Source organism: Ammospiza nelsoni, chromosome 2, assembly GCF_027579445.1.
Source record: "Ammospiza nelsoni isolate bAmmNel1 chromosome 2, bAmmNel1.pri, whole genome shotgun sequence".
NCBI lineage: Eukaryota > Metazoa > Chordata > Aves > Passeriformes > Passerellidae > Ammospiza > Ammospiza nelsoni.
Genome location: NC_080634.1, coordinates 93,487,503 through 93,505,933, shown reverse-complemented (window position 1 = coordinate 93,505,933; position 18,431 = coordinate 93,487,503). Strand labels below are relative to the sequence as shown.

Genomic DNA, 18,431 nt, shown 5'->3' with positions numbered 1-18,431 from the left:
GAATGAGTGGGATTTCTGCTCCTGAGGCAAGGAGTACTTCAGCCCATCCTCTCTATCCTGAATACCAAATTCAAAGTCACTACTGTTTCAAGAACTGGAGCAGTCAGCTTTTTAGGAGATCCACCTCACTGTCTGCAGAGGGCACTCATTTCTTTGATACTGTGTCTTTTTTCTGTGTCATCTTAAGATTTTTAAAATGTTCTTAATTAACTGCATCATCTGTCCTTTAAACTGTCAAATTCTGCAAAGGACTTCTTTTTGGTAAAACTCTTTGGTTTGTTTTTATATGCCAGGGAAGGTCGAGTTAACCAGTAACCAAAGAGAGCACTTCCTTGTTTGTAGACAGATAATAACAGGTTTGTTAGAGTGCTGCTTCTTTCCATCTGCAATTTTTTTATGCCATTACTCTGTGATTCCACCTGCATCATTATCTTGTATTTGGAGGTATTCTGGAACATCATACTGATGAAGTTCTACTTCCCTTTAGGTTTAATGATTGCTTATAAGTTACTAAAAGTAGTTTTCCAAACATTTGTGACACTGAGAATATAAGTAGTAGTAGTAGTAGTTATATCCTTCTGTATACATTGTTTTTTTTCTGCTCTAAATGGCATTTTCCTGTGGTTCTCAAACTCCTCAAGTGGAAAAAAAAAGATGTGTCAGTACTAGCAGTATTAATAATTTGTTTTGAAAAGGAAGAAGAGTTGATGCCAGTAAAATTGTTCACAAACTTGTGGTTTTAATTTTTACATGCTGTTATGTACACTGTATGTTGTCTACACAATACAGGATTATAGGGATTGCAGTGATTCCTGAGTAACAGTAATTAAAGAATTAGTAGCAAGATTTGTTTGAGAAACTGAGCTGTCAGTCACTTGCAAATCTAAGTTGACAAAATTACTTCTGCTTGTATTTAACAAACAAAAACCTCCCACATATTATGAGCCTTTGAAAATGCAGATGAATATGACTAAAATGTTTGCATGTGAGGCAAATGAGAAAATAGAATGCACTTGGACAGAGACATTGAAAATATCCTCTTAAAAGTGTTGTTGTCTGTATAATTGAGCAGTTATACTCATGATAGCTTTTATAAATTGAGTTTGCTTTGAACAGTGGTGCTTGTGTTACTATTCTTTCACTTACATTTATGTTTCCTTGCCAGTCAGTTTGTGCTGTACAGAAAGATGAACCTTGTAGTTTCTGATTAGAGCCAGGTTGGCTCAGTAGCACAAATTAACTCTTGCACAGCACTACAGGAAATGTTAGTGTAATTAAAAAAATTCAAAGAAACATAATGTGTGCTCTTTCCTTCCCATGGATGTTTTAGTTGCAAGGTAGCTATTTCTGTTCAGAAAATAAAATTATTAGCAACAGGAGGCTGGCAGCCATCTCTTAAACCTTACCTTCAAAGCAGGATCAGCTTTGATGCACAGAGCCTTCAGTTCTTGAATTTTGCTGTGTATTACCAAGGAATCTCCTATGCAGCCTGTTGCTGTGCACTGCCTTTGGCAATTTCCCTGGCTGTCACAAGTAACAACTTGTGATTGCTCCCTCTTTTCCTTTTGTTGCGTCCTCTGTCATCTTTATACTTCCCTTTAACAGTTGAAGGCAGTGTTTCTGCATATAACACCCCTTGCTCCACTTTAACCTCTTCCAGAGGCTGAATGCACCAGGCTCCCTGAGCTTCTCCCTGTGCAGGACATATTCCAATACCCAAGGCGCACTGGTGTTTTCCTGCTGCACTCTCTCCTGTTTGCCAGTGCCTCGCTTGCACCTTGGGCCCTAAAACTGAGCAGAGTCATCCAGGGACAGTGTAAGGAGTGCTGAAAGAAAAGGAATAGTCACTTACTGTTATATACTTCCAAATGCAGCCCAGGATGTGTTTAAGTCTTTGTTAGCATAGGGGAGCACCTCTGGGTCACCCAGAGCTTATGGCCTGCCCAGGCCCCTGATGCTTTCCTGGGCATCTGCTCCTAACCACTGACCCCAGCCTCTGCTCTTGTCTTCACTGACACCGGCACAACATTTTTGTCTTTGTTGATTGTGTAAAATTTTTTAATGAACAACATGATAACATAAAGAATTATTTTATTTTAAAACATACCAGAATAATTAAGTCTCTTGAGTGAATGTGAAGATTAGAGGATCTTATGGGAGTATTGTTCTTTATGAAGTTGTCCTACTGAAGTAATATTTGGAAGCTGTTGTAGAAGAAATACTTACAATGTGAATGGGTAGCACTCATTATAGAAAATTGTCTATCTTGTCTGTCTGCAAGGAGCTAGCAGTGGTGCTTCTATCCTTGTAACTCAGTATGTGTATAATTGATATAGTACCAGAAGGAAAGAGAGCAGCATAGCCTGCACTGATTTGGGAATGGCTCAGGTAATGGCAGATGAGTAAGTCAGACTTCTGTGGCAGCCCAGAGCACCTAACAGAGAAGCAATATATGTGTGGACAGATGTGAGAGTGGCCTTCAACAGGGCTTTTCTAGAGGGAGGGGAAAAGGCAGGGTCTGCAGTTACTTCTTTTCAAAGTCATGCTTTGAAAGAGTCAACAACCATGTGGATAAGGATTATCTAATCAGAATTATGTCCTTGAATTTCTTAAAAATAATAAAAAAAAATTGATTATCAAGGTCCTTAATCAGCCTGTTAAGCTAAGGTGTGATAGAATGGGATGGTCCTCCCATAGGTTAATAATTGGTGAAAACTGAACTTGGTACAATGGGTATCTCAAGTGAGCTATTAGCACTGAAGAAAGGTCTTGAAGTCATCATAGGTTATATTAATGAAAATGTGGTATCAGTGTTTGGTGGGGAATTTTGAGAATTACTTGGACAGGAACAGGGAATAAAATAGTAAATGAGCTATAAATAGCATACTGCATTCCTTGGTAGTGGATGGATGCCTGGACCTGCAAAAGAAAGGGCAGGAGAACTAGAAAGCATGGGCAACAATGACCATGAGAAGTAAGGGAGGGTTAGTTAAAGCATAAAGTGCTTATAATGCCAGGGTTGGGGGTTTGATTCCTGTATAGGCCATTCACTCGATTACTGGAATTGATGATCCTTGTGAGTCCCTTCCAACTCAGACTGTTCTGTGATTCTGAGATATCAAATAGTTGAGATGTCTTAACCTTGGAAAGCAGTCTTTTATACTGGAAATACAGTCTTCAGATTGCACTGAATTTTTTTAAAGCAGTGAGGAGAAGTTAAAAAAAAAAAACCTCCAGGAAGCTGAGAAGAAGCTACACAAGCACTACTAGGCAGGGTAGTTTATATTGATTTGTTGTATTCCACAGAGAGGAAGAACAAATTCCGGTCATGATATGATGCGTGTACTTGGAGAGACAGGAAGGTATAACAGACATTACAAACTGGGTAGCTGCTGACTTTCTGAAAGAGCACTGGGAAGGTGGTTAGTAATGGAAGAAAGACGTGCTGCTGCATCCTGTTTGGGAATAGATTGATCACCGAGAGTAAATTCTGACGTGAAGCTATCACTTTGACATGGTGTAGTAATAGCAGCTGGGAAATACCAGCCTGCTGGAAAGCAAGGGCTTAAAGAAGATTTGAATTGTCCTCAGATTTCCTGTAGACTTCCTGAATGTGTAAAGAGGGTTGATTAAGGACCAGTTACAACCCTCCTGATAAAACTCTTGTAAAAATGCTCATTTTATATATATATATATATATATATATATATATATATATATAAAATATTGCTTCTGTATTGGACAGTCAAAGAAAAGAGAGGAATGAGAGTTGTACCAAGTCCTTCTGACCCCATTGGCATCTTCAAAAGTCATCTCAGAGAAACAGCTGCTAAACCTGACAACCCCTTGACAATTGATTTGGCAAAAAAAAAGTCTCCAGTATTTTAAGACTGGTTGGTTCATAATTTTCTTACTGTAGTCAATCTTTGTTCCTTTTTTCTTTGCTCTGTTTTGTCATTGGTTGCGGAGTTTTTTGTTTGTTTTGAATAGGTGGGTTTGGGGTTCTTTCCTCTCAACTATATTGTGGAACATCAGTCTGCTAGCAGATACCTGGGTTATTATTTTTGTAGTTGATTTACCTTTAACATGGCTTAAGACTTGCTTTACCTACCAGTGCTGATTGTGTATAGGTTATGAACAGGGAGAGAGAATAACCTTTCCTCCAGGGTCAGGCTGCTGAGTTGCATGTATTTTTCTGAAATAATGGATTCTTGGGGTTGTTTGTTCTTTAATTCACTGCCTTCAGCTGTAGGGGGGAACACTTAGATGAAAGTTGGGAATATTCTCTTGGAAAGGCCTGTTCCAGCTAAATTTTATCTCCTGTAAATCAACATGTTTCAGAAGGCTATGCCATATGCTGTGGCATTAGGCATGTTTGTCAGGTGGTACTGAAAATGATTTCAATAGCCACGAAGTGTAAGGGTAGAAAAAGAGAGGATTATGCTTATTGTTAAATGGTGGTTGTCTCTTACTCTGCTTTAAGAGAAAAATTGGAAGATGAGAAATTAAAACATACTCATATTAAAGCAGTGACCTGTAAGGTTTCATAGAAGAAAGTTTGAGAGAACATACTATGAATTTTAATTTCTTTTTATGCTTCAAATGTGTAAATGCTACATTTATATTGAGACGACATGTTTCAGGGCTAGTTTCCATTAATATGCATTGGTAGTATAGATGAGACTATTTGCTAAAATACTACAGTGTGCTGACCTGAAGCTCTCTGCTTGTATTTGTTTTAGGGGTTGTTTCTCTATTGGCTGTTCATCCTTCTACAGTAAATACAATTGGAAAACAGCTCCTGCCAAAAACATTTGGACAGTCTAATGTCAACATTGCACAACAAGTGGTAAGGACACTTTGTGGTTTTTTTTTTTGTTTGTGGTATGTGGGGGTTTTTTGGTTGTTGGGGTTTTTTTGTTTGTTTATGGGGTTTTTGTTTATGTATTTTGATTATTTGGTTAGTTATTTGTTTTTATTGCTTATCCTATTGTTTACATATACAGCAAATCTGAAGTAGCCTGGTAGTCTGTATCACTCATGATGGGCAGATAATCTAAATTTGTTTCTTATTTTAGTAGACTTAGGTTAAAAAAAAAAATGTATTGTGTAAAGAAGTTCAAAGGTGACTCACAAATGAACGTGAAGTTACCTCAGTGTTCAGGTGGCTTTACATTTTGTTAGTCTTGCCATTTAAAATCAATGTCTCTTTCAGATTCTGCTCTGAAATCTGGCATAGGGAAATGTAAATGAAGTCCATAAACGTGTTTTTGCGGAAATTTGAGCTAGATGGAATAAAATTGAAAGCATAACTAGATTTTAGTTCTTAATTTAAATATTGTTTTGCTGAAATACTTATTTTAAACTTTGTGTGAGATATATGAAATTAGATGTCCTAAGGAATCTTATAATAATACAATAGATAATGCATAGGTTATAGTAATTCTTTCAGTAATCAAAATTAGAATTCAGTGATCTGAGTAGAATTAGTCTCAGTCTTCTGGAAAGCAACTGTAACATATCAACATTTGAACTAGAGTGTCTTATATTTGGGGTTCTTCTTCATATGAAAGCAGCGGAGTAGATTTTGAATGTAGAGTGGATGTTAATCATGACTTCTCTGTCCCACTCTAGAAATGAACCTGTGAATTTGTGCACACTTCATTTCTTCCTTTCTAGAATTGAATATTTCAGGACTGTTCTGAGTGCAGTAGAAGTTCAGGGTTTGCTGCTGCCAGTTTGTTTTTTCTCCAGCTGTAATTATTTTCCTCCTCAACCCTGTCCCTGTTCTGGTTTGGCTTTCATCTTATTGCAGAGTGATACAAATTCTAGAGGTACAGTGGTGGGGCTGCTCATGGAATTAGTAAGGCTGGGAATTGGAGAGTGGGACTTTCTGCAAGCAAGGTGTTAAATCATCTCTTGCAGTCTTCTGGCAATTCATCTAGGGAATAGAAACCAGTTTACAGCTTTCTTCAGTTCTCCATATAATCTATTTACTTGAATAGCACATGGGTGGTTTTCACTCTTTGGAGACATTTGGTGAGCCAGACCAGTTAGTATCAGAACTGATAGTACTTTTTTTCATGGGGATAAAGTGAGCAGGTCCACATGTGTCCTGTGCCAGCATTCCCCACCCTCATGCCATCTCCTACAATTCTAAGTTTTCTTTATGAAAAGCAGTAGAGGAGATTTGGCTTTACATAAGAGACAGAAACATTTCAAGTATGGTACAATGCTCCTGAAAAGGCATACCTAAGATATTCTGGCTGTCAGAAATGGATATGGGACACAGTCTCAAGCTGCATCAGGGAAATATAGGTTGGATATTAGGAAGAAGTTTTTCACAGAAAGAGTGATAAAATGTTGGAACGGCCTGCCTGGGGAGGGTGGTGGAGTCACCTTCCCTGGATGTGTTCAAAAAAAGACTGGATATGGCAGTTGGTGCCATGGTTTAGTTAAGGTGTTTAGGCCATGGGTTGGACTTGAGGATCTTGAAGGTCTCTTCCAACCTATTCATTCTGTCATTCTGTGATATAACAAATTTATACTGCTCAGAGATGTGGCATAATATAAAGAGAATATTTAGGAAAAAATACAGCTGTTTGTCTTTCAAGATAGCTGAAATCCTACAGTCACTAGACTACCTTAGGCACCATCTATGTAACTTTCACACATGAAATGTTTCATTTTCAGTTTTTGTATTTTACTCTTATTGAGGCTTAACTGTTGAAGATGGCTTGAGGAAGAAAAATTAAGTTTTGCTGCTCAGACAGAATGTGTGCAGGAAAATATAACAAGCTTGTGGATGGTTATGGGTTTAGGTTTGGTTGATGTTTTTTTCATTTACCTGATGTCAGGGATGCAGCCAGCTGTCTCCACTGGGAGGTCAATGTAATCCAAAAAAGTAGGTATATCTTTCTACAAAAGAGGAATCTATAGGATATATTTTTCCCCCTAAATCCATATTTTCTAGAAAGTTACATTTTAAACAATTCAGAGATAAAATCATCACCTGCAAAAGTGGGTGTTTTGTTTAGCTAGTTTCAGAGATAGGAGGGCACAGTTGTATGTGATGATGTATGTTATTATTACTTATGGTCAAATTACCACATCTTCAGGACAATTCACATGGAGGCTGGAAGACTGTGCTTAGCCAAGTGTGTGCTCTCAACATGTTTGCAGTGAAATGGGTTTGCCTAATTTGATGTCACTCACTGCAGTGATGAAAAAAATTCACCCTTATTCTTTCTTGTGTCTAACACAGTAGTTTTGACTTTAGTGATAGAGGCTGACACCAGGAGAGAGGGTTCTTGCAAAAGCTCTGCATTTTCTCTCTGGTTTTACTGATTTTCAGATTTTTTTACATTCATATTTTAACTGTAATTTACTGCAGCATCCTTATACATAATTTGGTAGGGTAGGGGTTTTTTTCCCTCCCTTTTCCCCCCCATTTTCCTTGGGGGGAGAGAGTGTGTGTGTGTTTTGATGATGTCTAAGTTATGCTGAACAGTGTTAAGAAATCCACCAAGCAAGAAAACCTGATTGAAGGAGGTTAAAATATAAATGCCCATAACTCTTGGGGTGTGCACTAACTATATTAGCTGTAGTCAGTTTTTTATGTGTGTATAAATTAGATGCATCTAAGAGAAGTATGTAAAGTACTAGTGTTTGGATAATGCATCATTTCAATTGTGTCACTTACAAATGTCTTGGAATTCTTACCATTTTCCACATGATTTTTCTTCACTGTAGGTTATCGGTACACCTCAGAGACCTTCAGCACAGAACACCATCCTGGTAGGAAGTCCACACACACCTAACACACATTTTGCATCACAGAACCAGACTGGAGATTCTTCACCTTGGTCTGCTGGGTGAGCAAAATGAAAGCTAGAAAGGATTAATAAAGTGTTGGAACTTTTGTTTTAAGTGTTGTGATAGTGTATGTACTCCTCAGGCTAGCAGTGTGCAAAAGTCTTTTCATCAAGAGCACTTCACCACTGAAGTCTGCTGTACTAAAATAGGGAGTACTCACACCATGAGTGCCTCTTCATTTCTTGTAAAAGAATGCAGAATATTTTCTGTAAGCTCTGGTAGATATTCTGACATTACTAACTTTTAGAGAATTTAGCTCCTAAAAGGACACAGGAATTTGTCTGGCTTGATTCTATGATTTCTCTTTGCTGCTGTATTTTCAGAAAAATATGGTGTATTTCTGATTGAACAAGGATATCCCAGAGTGCCACTTGAAATAAGAATGTAGTCCTTTTTGAGAAAAAGTATTAAATACAATGCATGCATTCTTTTGACGTGTTTTTTCACGCAAGCTTGTTTTTAAGGGCATCTTTTTAAATGTAGTTGCTTTAAGACTAAATTTATTATTGGCCTGTTACACATAAATAGATTTCTGCTTTGGAATTATACAGTGAAATGAGATGTAAGAACTGAGACTTCCCCTTGCTGAAACTAATTTTGTTGCTACTTGTATTTTCCCTCTGGTTACAAGGATATTTTTATTTAAAAACTTCACAAAGCAGAAAACTTTGTTATACTGCTTGTATCTTGTAACTTTGAAGTTCTAATAGCAATTTCATATACTGTATAACTTCAAATCTGTGTTCTAGTAATAGTGTAATGTTTAGTGAGTTCAACCAATACCAGACTTTGTCTGTTCAGTCAGTATCAGTATCACATTGCATAGAAAATGCTCAATCTATGTGCTACTTAAAAATAAAAATTTTTTAAAAGGACAAAAAATTCTCTCCTCTGATTCAGTTTTCATGTTCTAGTATTTATCCCCTTATCTCTTCTTGTCTTGAAGTTTGGAAGGTTTATTTATTGACTTCTTCAAGTAATATCCCTGTTGTTAATTTATTGTCTGCTACTGGAAAGAATTCTGGCCAGGTTGGATAGAGCTTTGGGCAGCCTCACTGAGCTGAAGATACCCTGGCTCAGTGCAAGGGGGTTGGACTAGATGGCCTTTAAAGATTGCTTCCAACCCAAACTATTCTATGATTTTGTGATTCTACTGAAGCTAGAAAAGTTGCCAAAATAATAAATTTATATTGTGTTTCAGCATCAAGATACTATAATTGTTTGTCATTATTGTAAAATGTAGGGGGAAAAATGTAGGAGAGAAGGTTGGTAAGGGATAAGAAATGGAAGAAAAGGGAAGGCTTGGGTTTTTGACAGCAGTGTGCCTGTATTTGAAAAAGAGACATCAAATATTCCAAAGTTGAAATCTTCTTAAAATATATATTATACGTATATTTAGGAAGCGGAACAAAAAAGGCGAGAAGAATGGCAAGGGTTTACGTCATTTCTCTATGAAGGTTTGTGAGAAGGTACAGAGAAAAGGAACCACCTCATACAATGAGGTGGCAGACGAGTTGGTTGCAGAATTCACTACCACTGATAATCACATTTCACCAAATGAATCAGTAAGTATATGGGAAGTCAATTACATGTGAACTGAATGGGGGAAGAGAAATTTCTCTTGAGATTTTTTCTGTTTTTCCTACTGCTAAATGAAACAGTTCAGATATTAACTGAGTTTACCCATTTGCTGTAATATGTTTATTTTCAAATATTTTTGACACAGGTATATTTTTGATTAATGCACTGTGTCTACAGCAGGCTTATGACCAGAAGAATATTAGACGACGTGTCTATGATGCCTTAAATGTCCTTATGGCCATGAACATTATCTCTAAGGAGAAAAAGGAAATCAAATGGATTGGTCTACCTACTAACTCGGCTCAGGAATGTCAGAATTTGGAGGTATGTGCATGTGGAACTTCACAATGGCTTTGTGTTTGAGTAAATGTTTACAGCTTTAATATGTTCTGATACAATGTGTGGCTATTATCTTCTGAGGTAGCAACATGGTCCTCTTTGGACTCTTTTTACTTTATTTTTAATATACTGAACACACACTCTTCAACTTCCAGATTGTTCAAATGTGTCTGTGTTTAATTCTTCTATGTCATAAATACAGCTTTTAAAAGTATATGTGAAGTGGTTCTGAGTGGAAGGTAGTAAAAAATTATTGTGTATTTCCAACATTGCGACAGTGGTACTCGGGAGTTGGGAAGATTTGTTTTCTCCAGATGCCAAACAGACAGTAGATCTGTGATGATAGATGTTGCATGTAGGTCACTACATATAGGCATCTCCATGCTGCAGGTCTTACATTTGGTGACAATTCTCTTAAGTGAGTATGTCAGACTTTCTTATTGCATGTCATGGGGAGGAAGTGAACTGCTTTATACTGAAAGAGATTCGTGAATTCTGACAGGATTTTTTTACTGGCCTGAGATTTGCAGGATAATAAAGTTACTGAGGTTTCCTGGAGTAAATTCACTTCATCTGAATGGAATGAAACATTGTATTTATTCTTAATAAGTCTAAACTCCTTCAACAGGACAAAAAATGTCAGTGAGAAGGTGCCAAAGTTAGGGGGAAAGTGGAACAAAAGTGTTTGGGTGCCTTATCTACAAAGGAATGGTTCTAATTTTTGTTTGATACAGATAATTGATTTTTCATTTATTTTTTTAATTACTTTTGTGGCAGTGAGTTTCAGGTGCATGAGAAGCTTCTTATGACATATCTTTTGTTTGGTTTTGAACATCTTGATATGTTGATATCTGCTGAATATTTTTTTTAATTGGAAGTGATGATGAACTAGTCATTCCTTATTTGCTTTCTCCATCCTGTTCATTGTTTTATAGGGATCTCTCTCATGTTCTTCCCCATTATTTCATTCTCCTTTCAGTACAGTCCTAATTTATTCATTATTCTCTTGTGTAAAATCTGTTCTGTATCACTGATGATCCTGATTGCTCTTTCATGTACTTGTCTTGAAATAGAACCATCAGACCTACAGAATTCAAGATGTAAGCATTCTGCTTCATAGAGTAATGTAGTGATAATTCCTGTTTGGTACTCTCTTTCTTGCCTAATAATTCAAGTTTTTGGCTGTCACAGTATAGTGAGCTGAGGGATTTTGCAGATACTGCAATTTTAGATCTCTACTGAATGTCATTTTATTTCTAAAGTGTGCATGCATTAGCTTGTTTTCTCACACATACCACACTATATTTACCAGAAATAATTTAAGTGATGTAATCACAAAATGCTGTAAGACACTTGGAGTTTGCTTTATGACAAACTCTTTTTACTATGCAGGTAACCCAGCATTGCCAGCAGATTCTGTCACCTTAATCTGATTGTTGTTAGAGTAACAGTCTGTCAGTTTAATCCCCATGGGAATCTCTGGGGAGCTTCATCCACTAAGAAAGCTGTGCATTTCCTAGCTTTTAGTCTCTTAGCTCTTTTGTTATTATTTAGTACATATTAAATACTGTGAGGTCTCAACCTTGGGCTCCATAGCGGCTTCCTGTCTTTAACCATCTTTGATGGATCTTCTCCAATACCTCCAATGTCAATAAACTCTACATAAATAGATCCTTTTTGTCTATCTTTGCCTCTTTGAGAGAATTCCAGTAACCCTTTGAGGCATAACTCAAATATTCTGTTTGCAAAGATGCTTTTATCTTCTTCACAGGTTGTTGTATTTTATTCCACAGGGCTCTAATTCTGCTTTTTGTTTGTGTCCATAGGTAGTACTGATGTGTCTTGATAGTTAAGTCTCTAAATTATGTGTACAACCTTAATGATTGATTGCTATATTTCCTACCTCCAGTGCTCTGGTATTGAAATGATTTTAAAGGGAGAAAATGTTGCATAAAATGCTACTTAAAACCAACAAACTGACCAGTCCTTTTTGTCTGTCTTAAGGTGGAGAAACAGAGAAGAATTGAAAGAATAAAGCAAAAACAGTCTCAGCTACAAGAACTCATTCTACAGGTACAGTCAAGGTACTCTTGTCTATAGGGCAAGGTAACTTATATCTGTATTCCTCTTGTTTTATCCCAGTCTGAGGGATGGGAACTTCTAGGAAGGCTAGAGGTGAATTTCAGGATAAAGGTGTATGCAGCTTTATTTAACATTGTAGTTTAGCTGGGACCATGCTTGGCCATTGCTGTTGGGGATGCCATCAACCTTCCATTAGTTATGATGAATTTATTTGGAGTTTCAAGTATGTTTAAACAGGATTTATGTTGATAGAAGTATTTCATACCATACCCTCTGAATTTTCCAGTTTGGTTCAGGAACTGAACCAGATACAGGCATCTAGAATTTTCTTCTGTGTTAGCATCCATAGATAAAATTATGTGACTGTACAAGTTGTCTGTCATGGTGCTCTGCATTGTGCCTTGCTGGAGACTTGCTGCCACTGGTATGGAAGTGGCTGGACCACTGTGAAACAGTGACTGAACTCCTTCCCAGATTTCCCTTACTACACCTGGGGAAGCAATAGTGTATTTCCCAAGTCACTGTGCTGCTGGTCCACAGAAATGTATTCCTGGGTAGCTGTGTTGCCTACACAGTGGGAATGAGAATCTCAAAAGTATAGACAGCTGCCTGATTTTTATCAGTCTCTGTGTTGGCTTTGGATTTTGGTCTTAATTATTGTTTATTTCATTTGATTTTGTGACCAGAAAAATATTTTCTTTGTTCAGTAGCTTACTGTGTGATTTATTACTTGAGTTTCTATGGTTTTTAATTATTCAAATTGCTAGTTTTTAAAATAGGAACATTCCATTGTAAAAAGCAATTTTGGTAAGATGTTAAAGTCACTAATCTTAAATGGGTAATTCAGAAACCTAATGCCAGATATTCAAATCCCAAAAATTAACTTTTTTTGTATATAATTAATTTCAGTATTAACATTTTTTGGAGTGCAGCAGCTAGTAGGGAGGCGTAAATGGAGAGGAGATAGGATGCTATGGGAAAATTTATTTTTCCAGTTATTGTTCTCTCTCCATTCTGCCAGGAATCTGTCCAAGGAGCTGTGCTGGTGTAGTTAGTAGAATATGCTTTTTTTTCCTCAGTAAAGTTTTACTGGGTTGCCTTTTTTAATACTGTGATCTGTGACTCTTGTTGCATCTTAACATGCAGAAATATGGTAAACACTGTCCTTTTCTGCATTTACTTCTGCAATCATTGCTGGAATCCTTAGGAGTTTTGTTAACATGATCCCAAAAGCTTCATTCATGCTTTGATACCACTGTTGCTTTTTCTAGCAAATTGCCTTTAAGAACCTGGTGCAGCGGAACCGTCAAGCAGAGCAGCAGGCAAACCGACCTCCCCCCTCCAATTCTGTCATCCATCTGCCTTTTATCATTGTGAACACCAGCAAGAAGACAGTGATCGACTGCAGTATTTCAAATGACAAGTAAGCCAACAAAGTTTGCCATTTGGCCTTTGGTGGAGCTCTGAGTTTGTATAAATGTTCATGTAGATTTGTTAAAGGTTAAATACAAACTTACTTTACTTGTGCCTTTTGTATATTGAGAACATGCACTTCAGACAGCTGTTTTATATATTCTTTTAATCAATAGACTAATTGATTCACATTTGATAACTTATTTAAGACTTGCTATCTAGAGATACTAGGCATCTCTCTTGACATTTTACATCTTACTTAACCAAGCAGTGTTCTCCTTTGTCTTTAACACCATGGAATGCAGCCAGTGGAATTGAAAATGGATTTCACTTTCAGAGCTGCTGTTCTCCACTTTTGCTTCAAAAAGCTGTATTTTTCATCAGCTAAATAAAAACTGAATGTAAACAGTCACAAGCAAATACATAAATCTTGAAAATTGATTGCTTAATGTGATGTGTCACTAGCACACTTAACACTGTGTGTAAAGCTTTTGAAATGCTGCAATTCCTGAAAATGGAAAGGTAGTTAAAGTTGTTGAAGTTAATTGAGACATTTTTTCCTCTCCAGGTTTGAATATCTATTTAATTTTGACAATACGTTTGAAATTCATGATGATATAGAAGTACTAAAACGAATGGGAATGGCTTGTGGGCTAGAATCTGGAAGCTGTTCAGCAGAGGACCTAAAAATTGCAAGGAGTTTGGTTCCTAAAGCTCTGCAACCATATGTGACAGGTTAGTTACACCAAAAAGAGTTGATTTTTTTTCCTCCTTAATATAGGACCCTAAGAAAACACATGAAAATACCTTAGATTGGATAATTTCCATTGATTTGTGGTAAAGATTTCTGTCAAGTTCTGAAATTTGTCTGCTTTTTAGTGTATCTTAGCGAGCAAATAATATAGTGATTCATAAAGAGTGGAGTGTTGCTCTTTGCAAAACATTTTGCATTAAGCCACACAAGTAGATCTTTGCAGTATGTAATTCTTTTAAGAGAACAGTATTTATGCTTGATTCACTTGCAAAGGCAAAAGGTAGTGAAGTGCAAGCATATGACAAATACTGAAATCATCTGTCTTGCTCACTTCAAAACAAATGGTTTTTTGAAATGTATTTTGAAATTTTATTGTTGCTTGCACTAGCTTTTTTTAGAATTATGCTGATTTGGATATAGTACATAAATATGTTTTGTTGTTTGGGCTGCAAGACTCCTTTTCTGGACTTTAAAGGATGAAGCATTTCCACTGAATTAGATGGGTGTGTTTGGAAGGATTCCTGAGAAGCATGTTGTTTGTTTTACAGAAATGGCTCAGGGATCAATCAGCAGTGTATATGTCACATCTTCAATAGGTTCTGCATCAAACGGCACAAGATTTTCAGCCAGGTGAGATGAAATTTTCAATTAGTTTTTAAAATCTGTGGTCATCAGAGAGATTGGATATTAAATGCTTCATGAAGCAAGTTCTGTTTTGATTAAATAGGCTGTAGGTATGTGTTTTAAATTTATTCTCAGACATCACTTCTGTGGTGGTTCTTAGTAGTGTCAATAAGGAAATCCTTTCCTGTATACTGGAAAGGTGTTAGAGTGGTGTTATTCTTGAATGTGTTGTTTGTTTGGGGTTTTTTTCTAGTTTACAGTTTGTGACAAGAAAACAGATACTTCTCTAAAGATAGAGTACTGGAAAGATTAACCCTTGATCATTAGTGTCTAACTTAAAAAAATATTTTGACCTTTGTGTTTTAAACAGCAATCACAGAAGCTGGTAGCGTGATAAACCGTAACTAGTATTCAACTTTGTTACTCACTAGTTTCTTATTAGTGTATTAATCAAAAATATGTCCTTCTGTGAGCTCCACAAGGTTGTAAAATGAGTCAAATATTCAGCAGTTGGATTCTGTGATCTCTGAGGTCTTTTCTAACCTAATTGATTCTGTGATCATTGAAACGCTTGACATTCGTAACAAATGCTTAAATTAAGTTCTGCATGTTTTGTGCAAGGGAACTGAAGCTTGAGTGAGAATTCTGCCAAAATATCTTTAGAGATGCTGAACAGTACCTAAAATCTCTGTTTTGAGTAAGTTTCCTTCTGTGGTAATGAGCATAGGGTAGTGAAAAAGAGCACCATGTGTTTTTAAGACTTTGAAATTTGAGTAGGCCACTGTTAGCCAGAGACCAATAGAGAACCAGAGGCTGACTGGGGTTCATTATCTTGGTGAGAGTACAAGAACTTCCAACATTTCAATTTCTTAGGAGTTTGTAAAAGGGCCGTGACAAATTATATTTAATTATAGGATATATATGAATATTCATGGCAATAGCAATGAACACTCATGGCAAGACAAGTTGTGCTGCCAAGGCAAATAAAGGCTGTACATTTATTTAACAAGGTCTCTAAAGAAAGTCTGCAGAAGTCTGAAGATGCTGCTACCAATACTTTCATCCCAGTTTGTTTGCCTTACTCAGTAGGATACTCGCGTTATGAAATCCAGTTGTTTTTTTCTAAAAGAGAGGAGAATGGATTTTGGGTTTGTACTTTCAAAGTTTACAAAAACACAAGAATAATCTCTTTTTTTGAAACTGCTTTTGCAGATAATTATGGCAGACCTGTTGTGGGTCATCTGCCTACATCTCACAGATATCTTAGTATCTTGCTGCTGAATAAGTGTGCAGAACAGCAGAAGTGCTTGCAGGTGTCTTACTGGATATGTTTTTCCTGTGAGTTTATAGGGTGTACCCTGGCAGTTTCATTCTGTGTGATTATAGACCATTGAATTGGCTCCATACAGCAGCAAGTGTGCATGATTGAATGTGTGCATTAGCTGGATCAGCATTTAAAAAATTACTAGCAAATATGTTTTTGAAAGCAATTTTTAAATGATGAATTCTTTCAAGGGAGATAATTTTGTACTTTTGATACTCAGAAGGGAGATATTTTTGCGAATTTAAAACCCCATTTTGTCATGAATTTGTGGTCAAGTATAATAGTTTACCAAACTATTTAGAAAGTTGGCAATTAAATAGATTGGCAGAGTAGCAATTAATAATGGAGGCAGGAATTTTCTGGCTCTATTAAAACAAAATACTGCACAATGAGAAGAAAAGTTTCAAATTAAAAATACAGCACATGACAGTTTGCTAAGTATTATCAAGGAGTTAAGGAAAAGCTATTAATTTTCCAGGTCTTTTATTCAAGATTAGTGACTCTGAAACACATGATTCACTTGCAAGTGTTCAGTGCTACACAAAAGTACTAAAGAGCTTGGCTTTGTAGCCTTAACACTAAATGTACTTTAGAAGGAACCTGAAAAACATATTTATGAAGTGCCTGTGAGAAAGTTTAATTTTTATATTAAAAAACGAAAGGAAGAAACCTAATAAAAACCACTTCAAAATTACTTGAGACTGTTTCACCTTTTGGAGACAGCTTGGACATACACTAAAGACAGTTTATAAAGTGGCCGTGGCAGATTCATTAAAGGAATGACTAGATAGGGGAGAGATCGTGAAGCAATGCCAACTGGATTTTTTTTCTTTTTCAGTGACTTTTCCAATGGTGGAGATGGAATGTTGGCTACAAGTTCCAATGGATCTCAGTATAGTGGCTCCAGAGTTGAAACACCAGTTTCTTATGTTGGGGATGACGATGATGATGACGATGATTTTAATGAAAATGATGATGACGACTGATGCCCTTTGCTTGTAGACTATTTTTTTGTTAAAATTCAGCAGGCTTCAGGAATAAATTGTTCTAGGGAGAAGTGTCTCAAATTACTTTGCCCCATCCCCCAAGGAGAATATTGGTAAGCAGTTCTGAGTTTAGAAATTGCACCTCTGATAAGCAAACAAGGATTGTTTTATGTAGGATATTTTTAAATGTGGTGTGGATGTGTGTTTTTGATACCAGTGTGTTAATGCAGAGCCTTTATTTACTCTTGTTTTAGGGGTTTTTGGTTTGTTGGTTGTTTTTTGTTTGGGATTTCTTTTTTACTTGAAGGAAAAAGAATTTGCCCCAAATGTTCTTTCAAAGTTTGCTAAAGAAAATGTAGACACATCATTGAGAAATAAAATACTATCCTTCTGTGGAAAATGAATACACTGAATGGCAATTTATTTGGAGTGTATTTTGATTATGCCACTTTTTGAGGGATAGTGAGCTAATGTAGTAGTGTTTTTTGTTAATCATGCAGTGTCCAAAGAACCAAACAAGAAAGATACGTCCTACTTTTTTACATGTTAAATTCCAGGAATGTTGTTGTGAACTTATTTTCCCTTAAATTATATCTAACATTATGATTCCATCAAGTTTATACTTTTCACTGTATGTTGGGACATATGAATTACAAAGTTTTTGGCAAATGTTTACTGCCAGTTGGTGCAGCTATATAAAATGTCTTGAAGGTTTGGAATGATTTATTGCTTATGGTAAAATTTGCCTGATTTCTTACAGGCAGTCTTTGGAAACTTTTTATTATATAGTTGTTTACATACTTATAAGTCTATCATATAAAGACATGTACTGAAACAAATGTTTGTATTTGTTTCATAAGCATCTTCCTGTAATCTATTATAAAGTTGAAATTAAATATAGAGAATGTTTTAAGTTTTTTAACTCAAAATTTGTCAATCATTTTTAATAGTTCATTTTTATAAAAGTAATTTCAGGGCAGGTGGTAGTCTTTTTAAATTTATTCACAAACAATTAACTGCACAAATACTGTCAGCTGCCTATTCTAAGACAGTAGTCTTTTTATTGAAACACAAATAAACTTTTCTGTAATATTTTATGAAATATAAAGAGACTATAATTGTTTGACTTGTTTAACCTTGGCACTGTTAGTTTTTATTAATAAAACGCGCATGGGCATTTTTAACAAGCTCTGTGGTTTTTCTAATTCTAGGATTATTTTAGAACATTTCACTTCTCGTCACAAGACCTAGAATTAGCTGTATTGGGATGCTGCATCTGTGCTACAGAGGGCCCAGAGTTTTTGCTTTGATTTAGTAATTTGCCCTTAGAGCTCTCGATAACTTGTGATGCAAAAGGCAATAACTTACCTGGTATATTCTCTTCTTTCATACCTCCTTATTTCATCACTGTTGCTCCTCAGCATGACAGGTCGATCTTAGTACTCCTATCTAG

The 18,431-nt window shown here is 36.2% G+C and overlaps 1 protein-coding gene across 7 annotated transcripts in view; it reads left to right on the top strand.

Moving 5' to 3' along the window:
• TFDP1 (transcription factor Dp-1) overlaps nt 1–18,165 on the top strand; it is a 37,607-nt gene extending 19,442 nt beyond the window's left edge. For 6 of the 7 annotated variants that reach the window (XM_059493359.1, XM_059493356.1, XM_059493355.1 and 3 more), the window contains exons 4-12: nt 4,743–4,849; nt 7,753–7,874; nt 9,275–9,440; nt 9,634–9,780; nt 11,800–11,868; nt 13,149–13,300; nt 13,859–14,025; nt 14,593–14,674; nt 16,831–18,165. In XM_059493359.1, coding sequence (XP_059349342.1) covers nt 4,743–4,849; nt 7,753–7,874; nt 9,275–9,440; nt 9,634–9,780; nt 11,800–11,868; nt 13,149–13,300; nt 13,859–14,025; nt 14,593–14,674; nt 16,831–16,978 — 1,160 coding nt within the window. In that variant the 3' untranslated portion in view covers nt 16,979–18,165. The remainder of the gene's footprint in view (nt 1–4,742; nt 4,850–7,752; nt 7,875–9,274; nt 9,441–9,633; nt 9,781–11,799; nt 11,869–13,148; nt 13,301–13,858; nt 14,026–14,592; nt 14,675–16,830) is intronic. The other variant, XM_059493360.1, reaches the window with a different exon arrangement.
• The last annotated feature ends 266 nt before the right edge of the window (nt 18,166–18,431 follow it).